Below are 12,253 nucleotides of genomic sequence, written 5' to 3' on the forward strand. Positions count from 1 at the left end.
AGTGTTTTTACAAATGGATAAAAATTAGTTCTGAATTTGGTATTGTGAATTTATAAATATTTTTATTAGATTTTGAAAATTACTCTCAATAAGTTTCTTTCAGGATTTATATATGATTAAGGACAGATTTAGAATTTTCAAAATATAACTGTAGTTAACTTTATTAAAGAAAAAGAAGGCAAAAGAGTACGAGGTGTGTTGTATTTTTGTATAAATGAAACTTTATTATTTTTTCCAAAAATTTCCAGAAGTAAATTTATTAAACTATTTTGAAATTATAAAAAATGTTTAAAATGTATTATGAACAACTAATTGTTTGTGTCTTAAGTTCAAAGAAATCAGTAAAATAACTTCCAGTTTTATGTTACACAATTAACAGACTCATTTCTTAAAGACTATTTACAGGATTGGAGGATCAGGGAATTTGGTGAACATTTAAAGAGCCTTTTTTTGTGTAGCTTTACTTACCGTAATTTTTTATTAAATATTAATGTATGTTGTGATCTAACTAGTATTTTTACCCTTTATATGCTACTAGTTAGTTCTATCTGTGTATTCTGAGCGCCATTATCATTTGTATGAGTAAGTTAAGTTTTTTTTTAGTCATAATTACTTGTTACAGGATATTAGTTGTCAGAATAACTTCTTGCCATGATGCTGGCATTCTGCCATCTCAATTGATCCTGCATAAGATATACATTAAATCATTTGTATTTTTAGTATTTATTAATCGCATTTCATACTATTTTATGCACACAACAGATAATTTTGAACAATGCCCTTATTTGTTGGTTTATGATATTCATATATCTACTTTATAATGAATTTATTTATGTAACTTATTATTTAAACTGGTCATCTTGCTTATTGTTTTATCTTATATTGTTCATGGATTGTAATGAATGTATTGAGTTTTTTTTTTTTTTGGTTATTTGTTAAATTATGGGAGATTGTGATTATGATGCTCTCATCTACCATTTTGTATGTATATATATTTGGCTAAAAATCTTTAGAAATATTTATTTATTGTGATCTAATTTTTTTATGATGCTTATTCTGATTATAGCAGACAAAAAAAAAAATCGCTAATTGATAATTTCTTATATTCTATGTGAACACTTTACAAGTTCTTTTGGATTAATTTATAGTCAATTATCTACAAATTACTAAAAATAATCTATAAAATAACCCGGTTTATATGGGTACTGTTCACCTGGAGAGATTTAGTATCAGGATATTTTAATTTTATATATATATATATAATACATTATGTTTTTTATGAAACTTCAGAATCCCATTTCTTAGAGTAATTTTGGTTTGATTTTTTAATTTCAACTTGGTACAATATTATGAAGTACGCACAATAGAATGGATATATATCTATTTTTTTTTTTTTTTTTTTTTTTTTTTTTTTTAAATTAGAGAATTTTGATTTTTCATATTTACTCAGTAAATTAAAGAATGTATATTATAGACTTATTAGTTATACAAATATGTTTATATGCAAGCATAAGTTCTTGTAACTACAATAACATAGAGAGTTCACTTGTTTGTAGATTATATGATGTGTTCATTGCATTATTGATCTATCTTGTACAAAACTGATCACATTAAAAATAAAATTTAAATTTATTACTAACATGCATTAAAAACAATATCAAATAACATTTTTTTTATTTCAGATTCCATTCTTACTATGATTTCAATAGGCTACATGACATATACTACTTATATAGTTACTACTTATATAGCTACTTATATAGTTACTTATATAGTTGTCCCAGCGAATCTACAAGCTTGTGACATTACATACTGACATCTCATTATATTATTGTTTTCCAAAACATTATTTTTGTGCATAATTATTTTTACTTCATTTTTCAACTTACAAACAATACAGGTGCCTAAGCAATACATTTATGTGGCTGTGTGTTCAATTCTTTCCACTTGAGTTGATTACATGTATAAAAATGCTTAATGAATCAACCTTGTAAACAATAAAAATTCCTTAACCAATGATAATGCTCTGATTGGTATTATGTACAGGTGTATAACAATTTATATATGCAGTTAGAAATGATGTCTTTCATCATGATTATATTTAGATCCATCATTTGTAGTACACAATGTATGTATAAAGAAATAAACTTTAGTCCAGTTTATATCGTGTTCAGTGAAGGTATTCAGATAGTGTTTTTTGTGCGGTCATATTATTTTATAATTACTCAGATATTTTTTGCAAATTTTTTGTAATACATTATTTTTTGCTTTATTTTAGTTGTGTGTTATTAGTGCAGTTTGTTATGGCAGAATTTAAATTCGTAGTTAAGAAAAAAACTCAAGAGTCAAACAAGTGAAATTATCAATAATGTTTATGATTTTATGAAAAAAGAAGCTCTAAAAGTATGTAAATTAACTGACGACAAACATATAATTGGATTCAAAAATTCAAAGAAAGAACTGCTACTGCTTGTGGGATATCAAGAACACAGGTTCAAAAACTCAGAAGAGAAACAAAATACATGATTCTTCAATCAACATCCCAGTAGTGTTCTTTCAGCATGCTGAAAGAATATAAATGATGTTTGAAACCTGACGGTGGACTGGATAGTTTTGATTTATGTGTAGTTAAAAGAACATTTAATGAATTTCATTCAAAGAAGAATGAATTACATATTTAAAAAAAAATAAGGCAAGAACTTCAGTCATTTATTAATTTATTTTGAAAGAGTTAGGTTTCAAATGGTGTAAAACTGAAAATAACAAAAAAATTTTAATTGAGATATCTGATATCAAGTGAAAGAGAATAGAATATTTGCAGGCAATGGCTAAGTACATACAAAGGAATGCTACAATTATTTATTTGGATGAAACGTACGTTTTAAGTTCGCATTGTTCAACAAAGTCGTGTTCTGATGGTATTGTTGAAGAACCATGTACCGATTAATAAAGGTGATCCTTTAATAGTAATTCATAATGGAGGAGAAATCGGTTTTATTCCGAATGCATTACTAACTTGGAAAATCAATTTGAAAAGTGGCGACTAGCATGGCAAGATGAATACAGGCAATTTTATGAAATGGGTGCATGAAAAATTGATTCCAAATCTTCCACCAATGTCAACAGTAGTTGTTGATAACGGCCCTTATCACAATACAGGTATTGATAAAGCGCCAAATTCTACCTCTAGAAGAAAAGGTATGACTGATTGATTGGCTGAAGAAAACCCATATTCCACATAGTTCAAAAATGCTGAAACCGCAGTTATATGAATTAGTAAAGTTACATAAAACTAAAGTACAAAAATGTCAATTGGATGAACTTTTGAAAAAACATGGGCATTGTGTTCTTACTCATATCCACCACCCAGATTTGAATCTGATCGAGATGGTATGGTCAGCCATAAAAAGACATGTAGTGAGTCTTAACACAACATTTTTTTCACAAATTTTGAAAAATTAACTACGGACAAAATTAATTCCATGAATGAAGATGACTGAAAACTCTATTGTGAAAAAGTAAAAAATATTGAAAAAGAGTATGAAAAACTGGAACTACTGCTAAATAAGTGACAGAACATTATATTATATTTGTAGATTCTGATAGTGAAAGTGAAAATTAAAGTGACAGTGATAGTGATTTGTTTAGCGAGGGTGGTAATCTTGCTAGAAGTTTGAATTAGATGCATAAAGAAAATTAAAGTAAGCTTTTGTTTATTATTAAAAATTTAGTACAAATAAAGGTTATAAAAGAATTAATTACATATATTTTATAATTAGTAAATGTAAATATGATAGTTATTACCACATACAATATGATGTGGTTATATGGTTATATGGTCATATGGTTATATGATTACCACATACAATATGATCAAAGTAATACTTTGATTTGATATGTGGAGTTGATGTTTTCAGGCCAAGTAGTAATACAGTCTGCTCATGATGTCACAAGCTCATACATTGGCTGGGCCAAGTATACTTTCATTTATTTTCCCATGTCTAGTGTGGTGAATGTAATTATGTTATATTATTCTGCTTAAATTATTGTCTAAGCGTTTAAAATGTTGTTTATTCTATCCTAATTGCAACTGATATAATTATTTGATATTTATCAGTCTTATAAACTTTTCAGATTCAGCAGTTTTCTGTAAAGCTGTATGTTGCAACATATCAAGGAAAATACATTATGTACAGCAGATGTAAAAATTTGCATAATTTTTATGATATTTAAAATAACCGATTTACTAATCAATAATTTATCAGAGAAGTATGTTACTGTCCTAACATTCCCTTTTCCTATCAGATATTATACTTGTTTATCCTATAAGGAAGTACATGTGATTGGATTCACTTGACTGTATCACATCATAGAAAATATTTTATGATTTTTGTGTTTCATATTTTTGTCTCCATCTGTAAGTGGTAGAATGATTGCATTCACACAAAAATAAATACAGTCTTGGAAATGTTAATGAAATGGTATAAAATTAAGTTTGTTTTTAATCACTGAAAAGTCCATCATTATTTTTTTTTAAATACTCTTTTTCTGTAACTTTCTTTAATGTAGAAAATCCTGCTATTAGAACTCAAAAATCTCCTTTTTTTCCTCCACAATAATTATTTTATTTACTTTTTTCATAAAAATGTTGACAATTAAATTATTAGGGGCAAATCATGATTTCATAGGATGATAGTTGTACCATAATTTCTTTCTGCTGCATATGAAAGTTATTGATTAAAATTGAGAAAGTAGAACATTTCTCTATTTATTACTAAAGTACTGATGCGTAATAAATATAAACTCAAAACACAAAATTAGTTTTTTAATGCAACTTCCTATTTGTGAAGTTTTTGAAAGAAAATCTGAAAAGAAAGTTCTTTTGAAAGAAGGTATGCACCATATACATAAAAAAATGTAATGATAGCATTGATATAAAAAATGTATTGGTAAACTTTTTCTTTTTCAATTCATAAAGTTTTAGTCTTATCTTAGATTCTTTTACTGGTTTCACAACATTAAAACTGGAAGAATGTAATATTGAGTTTCACATTATCATTTTAAAATAAAAATCTAAACTATTTTTTAAAACATATTTCTTTAGCATCTTGACTACTCTCCCCCATCAACCTGCTAATTGAATCTGCTCTGATAGAGAAGAAATGGCATTTTTTAATAGTTTTTGTTAAGATCCTATTAATTGTATTTATCTAACTGTATCTGTTTTGTTTAGATGTTTTATGAAGTAAATTTTCTTTCCTAGAACTCAGTTCATTCATTAAAAAAAAGATTCACTTTTTTGCTGTGTTTACTTCATTTGAATCAAAGAAAACTTAAACAATTTAAAAGATTTAATATTAAAAATCTGATGAAATACTTAGCAAAATGTTTTTTTTTTTTTTTTTAATTATTTCTGAAGTTTGTGTTTAGAAAAATTTTCCTTACCATTTGGAATATTTAAGTTCGTTACAATTTTTTTTTTAATTTACTTCTTAACTTTTGTTGTTCATAATTCCATTATTTAGTTGAGATTACACATTACATTTTATTTGATTACTAAGAATGTGTATCAAAGTTTTCCCATTTTGTTTATTTTTAGGTGAGAGAGATGTTGAGAGCAAGAGATTCCAATGGAGCAAGAATGTTAACATTAATTACAGAACAGTTCCTCTCTGATCCTCGACTTTTACTGTGGAAGTCACAAGGAACACCTATGACTGACAAATGTCGCCAGCTTTGGGACCAACTGGGTACTAAGTTTTTTCTGTTTTTATGCTTGCAAAGTTTTTTCTTATAGATTTTAAAACATACATTCACCCACACACTTGCGCATGCATGTGTGTGTGTGCACATATACCCACACACACATCCATGTACACTCTGCACATGTATGTCATAACATTGATTTTATTTTCTTATTATATATATATATATATATATGTGTGTGTATACAGAGTGTATCATGAAGTTCTTCCAGGACTTTCATAACCTATTTTACTTGTGAAAATAATGAAAAAAGTACATATAAACTTATGTCCTAAAATGCTTCATTTGCAAGTTATGGCTAGTGAAAGATTTTACTCAGATTTCAGCTACCCTGGTGAAGTGAGGTTTTTAGGATGTTAATAAAGCGGCAGAATTAGTGATTTCTTATGGTTTTTGACCTATAAAATCAAATAAAATAGATTCCAGAAACAGATCTGCAATAGGTTTTGAAAAATTGGAAGTGAAAATGAGTAAACTGGGGTAAAAAAACCTGCTTTTTATGTTTGACACAATAAATTTGTTAAATGGTTAATAAACATAACATTTTTAAACAAAACTGGTAAATAATTTAATTTTGAACAAAATGTTATAAGATAAGTAGAATAGAACAAAGAAAAATTATGAATTTTTCCATTATTTTTATGAGTATATTAGGTTATGAAAGTCCCTAGAGAACTTCATGATACACTCTGTGTATACAGGTGATTGCACAGAAATTTCTTGAGAGATGATTCTATAGCTAAAAATAAGAAAAAATCTTATATGATCAGAAAAAACAGTATGTTAGTATTGAGTTTTGGCTCATAAAGCATTTAGCCCTGCTTTCTGCTTCCTCTGTAAAATAAAATCATACTAAAATTCTTGGGGCACAAATCAAGGGGTACGTTTAATGCTGCCATATGGTTTTTGATCTAAGAAGTTGAATAAAGGTGGTCCCAAAGGTCAATCTCACTTAGGTTTTAAGAAAAACTGGGTAAAACATGAAAAAGGTTTGTCAGTAAGTACACTTTTTAAGGTTTGGAATAAACTTTGTTAATTTACCAAAAATACTAAAAAATTTTAGTTAACTTAGTACAGAATTTAATTCTGAGAAAATTTATGTAAATAAAATTTTACAGTTTTTATTGTTTTTCCTGGGCGTTAATTAATCAGTCACACAGCCAGGACAAGTTGCTTTATAGGCACATATATATATATATGTATGTGTGTGTGTGTGTGTGTGTGTGTGTGTGTGTGCGTGTGCGTGTGTGTGTGCGCATGCATTAGTTTAAGCTAAGTAACAAAGGATTTTATTGTAACCTTTTAAATTTCAATAATCATAGAATAGAAATTATGATGTTCTGTTTTTGTTTCATAATTTTATGACCTTTTTATATAGGAGCATTATGGGTATGTATTGTATTAAATCCACACTGCAGCAATCAGGAAAAAATGCACTGGAAACAATTATTAGAGAAGTGGACAAGAAATGAAGTATGTCCTCAGGAAGATCCTGATTTTCGGCCACAACCAATGCCTCGTCTGGAAGCAGTAAGTAAATTAAATTTATTTTGCTGAAAATTTTTTTATTTATTGTTAATTATTGTCAATTTATTAGTTTATGTAAGTGATAAGTTTTTCTTTTGATAATTCAAAATTTTACAATTTATTTCACATTTAATAGAATTTAATTAAGAAAAGCATTACACTCAGGGAATCACAATGTTATATTAAATTTCACAATTACTTTTCAAAACTTACTCTGAAGTTGTTAATAACTTATTAACTAATCTATTTATTAAGTTGCTTAAAGTATGCCACTTAATTTGCTTATATTTATTTGTTAATCACCAAAGATATAAGGAAAAATATTCATATAATGTTTGAAAAAATAATTTAATGCTTATAAAATTTTACTCTTTTTACTAAACTTTTTCTGTATACTTTTGGATCTCATTAGAGTTTTTAGATAAAAATAAAATTATGATAATGTTATATAAATAAATGTGATATAAGTTATCTTGGTGCAATGTTAATTAAAAAAGAAAATATACTATCTTAAAATTATGTGTTTGTTTATTTATAAACTGTCTTGCAATATTCACAAGTGGTGTATTTTACATTGTTTTATATGAAATGAATATTCATCCAAAGAGTAGCTCCAAAAAATGATCCTAAAAGAGATGCTAAATAAAAAATTTGTTTTATTTTTATCCTGTATGTATGTAACTTTTTATGCATTTTTTATTAAACATGCCTAATTTACCTCCTTAACATGTAGTTTACATGTTTTGTTTTATTTTTTAATTATACTTTCTTTTTATTACAGTATCATGGTGGTGGATTTCATTCATCAGATAGCAGTTCAGAAGATGAGGGTGGAGGTGCATATCGTGGAGGCAATGGAAGTAATAATAATAACAGGAGACGTTCCTGGCTTGGATCTCAGGGAAATGGTCACAGCAGGGCTTCTACTTCTGCTATTCCTCGCACTGTCTTCCATCGGTAAAAAAATATTTATTTCTATTAATAGATACTATATTTGATATAGTGATTTAATAATTAGTTAATGGTAGAAGACCTGTAACATTACATGTCTATAAAATATTATGACCAGATTCTTAATTTTAATTACAACTAAAGCAAATCTAATTATTTTTTAAATCTCTTTTTTTTTTACATGTGGTTTCAGCAGGACAATGCTGTGGCTCATACAGCCAATAATACTATGACTTTCTTGGATCAGTTTATTCATGGAAAAGTGATTTCGAAGGGGTTATGGTCCCCTTGTCTCCTGATTTATCCCCTCCTGACTTTTTGTGGGGATACCTTAAGGATGCTGCTTACAAAACTTATCCTCAACCATTCCCAAATTGGAGAGCAAAATTGAACGATGCATCATTGCAATTTCTCAAAAAACATTATAACATGTGTTTAAGAGCATGCAACATTGTATTCAATTATGTGAATCACATAATGGAGTTCACTTTCAACCCTATTATGACTTATTCATTTTCCCATAAGGTTGCGTCACTTTTTGAAGATTGTTTACAGTCATATTGTAGAACGAAGTTTACACAACCATATTTCAGTGTTTTTAATAAAGTATATACACATTTGAGGAAAAAACTAAACAGTTTTGCTGTTGTAGCAAAGCACTGTCATCTTCACTTTACGTATTCTCCTTAGTAATAAATAATTAATATTTATAATATTAGTGTTTATTATTTATATATATCAGTGTTTCTCAACCTGTAGGGCGCACTCCCCTTGGGGGATGTGATAACACTAAATGGGGGGCATGAGCATATCGAAAAGAAAGTAAGTTTTAACACATTCATCCACATTTGCAAACATTTCTAGGTTTCTTGCTTTAAATTTCTGCTCCACAATTCCAGTTTTGTACAAAAAGCATTAACTTTTTCACTCATATCTAACATATGAGTATATGTATTTGCTCTTTGGAGTTGAAGATTTAAGGTATTTAATTTCTTGGATATGTCAACCAGGTAGCTCAATTCCAGAAAAATGGCGATTTCATTTCTTAATTTATAAACACATTGCAAAAATTTCCCATGTGATAACCATCTTGCCTTGCAATAAAATAGTAATGCTGAATGTACTGCACCCATATCTGAATATTAGACCTTGGATACTGGTTTTCTTTGGTGGTTGGGTTTAAATTAATCACACATCTCAGGAATGGTCGACCTGAGACTGTACAAAATTACACTTCATTTACATTCATACATATCATTCTCATTCATCCTCTGAAGGATGAATGAGAAGGAACCACCTTACAGTGGTTCCAGTGGCTAAACAGAAAAAAGAGAGAGAATGTACTGCACCCATGTCTTTACAAAGTGCAGAAAAGATTCTTGATTTTAGGAGTCTGTTTTATATAACTTACTACAATTACAGCTGTCATTAGCACAATATTCAGACCATGACTCATTTCTTTGGAAGCCAGAGCTTCTCTGTGGATCATGCAATGTGTCCACACTGTAGAGGTTTTTATTTCACAAGTGCTGGTATACTTTGGAATCTTCCAGATATTGAACGAGCAGCATTGGTGCAATTCCGACACAACGTTTCCACTCTATGTTTGTCTCATTTATAAAATCATTTAAGATAGCAAATAATGCGAGTGCTGTTGCTTTGAGTTCTGTTGGTTTGCAGAAAAGTAGTTCTCCTACTGCTGACATACCATCACAAAATCGAATGTAGGCAATGAAATGAGCATCTTTATTGCTATCTGTTGCCTCAAGCTGAATTGAAAACAATTTGTTATGCAACTTCCCAAAAATTTGATGCTACACATCTTCAGCTATATCACCAATTTGACGAGCAACAGTATCATTTGATAGAGGTATGAACTGCAATTGGTTGGCAAAATTATCTCCAAACATAGTTTTTACAATCAATTGCAACTGGCAAAATAAGCTCTTCACTAATGGTGTGAAGCATTTTACATCTGGCTATTTTATATGAAACTTTACAAGAGGAAAGTAAAGCTTTTTCATTCACAGACAAAATTGTTTTTAAAAATGATGTTTGCTTTTCATATGATTTTAATTTGAAGAATTCTCGGGGTTTGATATTGTACTCACTGTGAAGCATTTTCAAATGTTGTTTAAGTTTATTAGGTTTCATGCAGTCTGGTGACAACATTTTTCAGCCGATGATGCATGGGGGCCTTTCTTTTTCGTTTACTTCAGTACTGATAAACCCAGAATTTAAGTATTCTTGATTTTATTTTCAGAACCATGCTCTTCTGTGCACTTGTTGAAGCTTCACAATCGTCTAATATTCACTTACTCCCACTTAAAAATTTATCCATATTTCTGTATAAATCTACTGCCATGAGTATTTAATACCCTGAACTGCAATTAACATGCATATTACAACTTACACATTCACGATAGATTCGATAGTGATAGAAGGATCGACTCGACTGAGACTGGCTCGGATTGAATGAGGTGCAGCATTTATACATGTATGCATTGGTAGTTGAGCAGACATTCCAGAATGTTTGAAACAAATCAGAACTTCTCACGAAGCCCTGAGAATGTTCAATATGGTGGATGTAAGACAGAGAAATAGAGAGGCATCGATTCTGGTTTTGTCAATGCACCTGATTAGTGTTGCCAAATATCAATGAATTTACTTATTCTTGGTAATTTGTAAGGTTTGTAATTAAGATTATAATGTAGCTTTAGCGTCAAATAATCAAAATACATTATTATTATATACGTTGTTATTATGTGGGAGGGAGGAGTCCGATGAAAATTACAATTGAAAATTGGGTCACAAATACTGAAAGGTTGAGAAACACCTGTGTATATGTATTATTTAAATAGTTTAATCTATATGTATGTAGTAGTATTAGTCTATTTAAATAAATCATGTTTTTACAAGTTCTGGAATATTTTATGGATGTGTCTTGGAAACTGAAGGCAAGGATAAAACGATGATTAATAAATCAGCTCCTGTAGACCTCAAAAGTTGAACAAGCTGGTTCCAGCTTCTCTATTTGCCATTGAAATTTATTTATGGCTGAGACCATAGCAGTGTATGTTACTTATCAAAAAATAAAAGTTTGACTTGGTTTATTTATTACTTGTATTGAAAATACTGTTATTACAAGAAAAAAATTAATTGAAACTAATTTTAGTAATTTTCTCAGTTTGCAAAGTAAAATTTGTCTGTAAACTATGGTAGAATTTTACATACTTTACTTTTACTCCTTGGCGCTACAATCCGTGTAGGGCCTTGACCTCCATCAAGATGCCATTCCACTCCTCTCTATCTGCGGCTTTTTGTATCTGTCCTGTAATATTCATTCTTGCCAAATCATCCTCCACATCCTCAATCCATCGCCTCCTTGTTCTCCCACTCAATCTGCACCCCGCAGGATTTTCTCTATACACACTCTTCACATCCCTGCCAATGCATGTTGACCTTTGCATCCCTGTTCCAGATGTCCTAGCCAATTCAATCTTCTCCCCTTAATCTCACCATCAAACATCTTGCCTGCCAAAAATTTCCTGCAATTTCTGGATTGTACATATATTCTCTACTCTTCATTTTTATGTATCATAATATTTTCATTTTACTCATTTATTTTCCATAATATTTTTTCTCCCAGATATTTAGTATATCCTCATCTCTCTTTGTCAGAACCCATGTTTCTGACCATACAAAACCAGTGGCTTAATTACTGTGTTATAAATTACTATCTTAACTTTCCTTGACAGTGCCTTTGATGACAGAAATTTGCTCAGTCCAAAATAACAGCTATTTTCAGCTGTTATATTTTCCTTTATATCATTTTTGTCATTTAAGATAGCATCTAGGTACTTGAATTCATGCATCCTTTCAAACACCATTTCCCGTTCTACAAATCATTGATTTCCTTGATGTCCTCTCCTGCTGGAGTGCATGTATTTAGTTTTGTTGACATTCACAATGTGCCCAACATGTCTTGATCCCTCCTGCAGTTGTTGAA

At 29.4% G+C, this 12,253-nt stretch overlaps 1 protein-coding gene across 1 annotated transcript in view; it reads left to right on the plus strand.

Annotated features, from left to right (window-relative positions):
- The window catches only part of LOC142321937 (zinc finger SWIM domain-containing protein 5-like), a 424,904-nt gene that overhangs the window by 386,645 nt on the left and 26,006 nt on the right, over nucleotides 1-12,253 (plus strand). Inside the window, exons 6-8 of the mRNA XM_075360468.1 lie at nucleotides 5,600-5,750; nucleotides 7,145-7,296; nucleotides 8,075-8,250. Coding sequence (XP_075216583.1) covers nucleotides 5,600-5,750; nucleotides 7,145-7,296; nucleotides 8,075-8,250 — 479 coding nt within the window. The remainder of the gene's footprint in view (nucleotides 1-5,599; nucleotides 5,751-7,144; nucleotides 7,297-8,074; nucleotides 8,251-12,253) is intronic.

This window comes from Lycorma delicatula, chromosome 3, assembly GCF_047948215.1.
Source record: "Lycorma delicatula isolate Av1 chromosome 3, ASM4794821v1, whole genome shotgun sequence".
Taxonomy (NCBI): domain Eukaryota; kingdom Metazoa; phylum Arthropoda; class Insecta; order Hemiptera; family Fulgoridae; genus Lycorma; species Lycorma delicatula.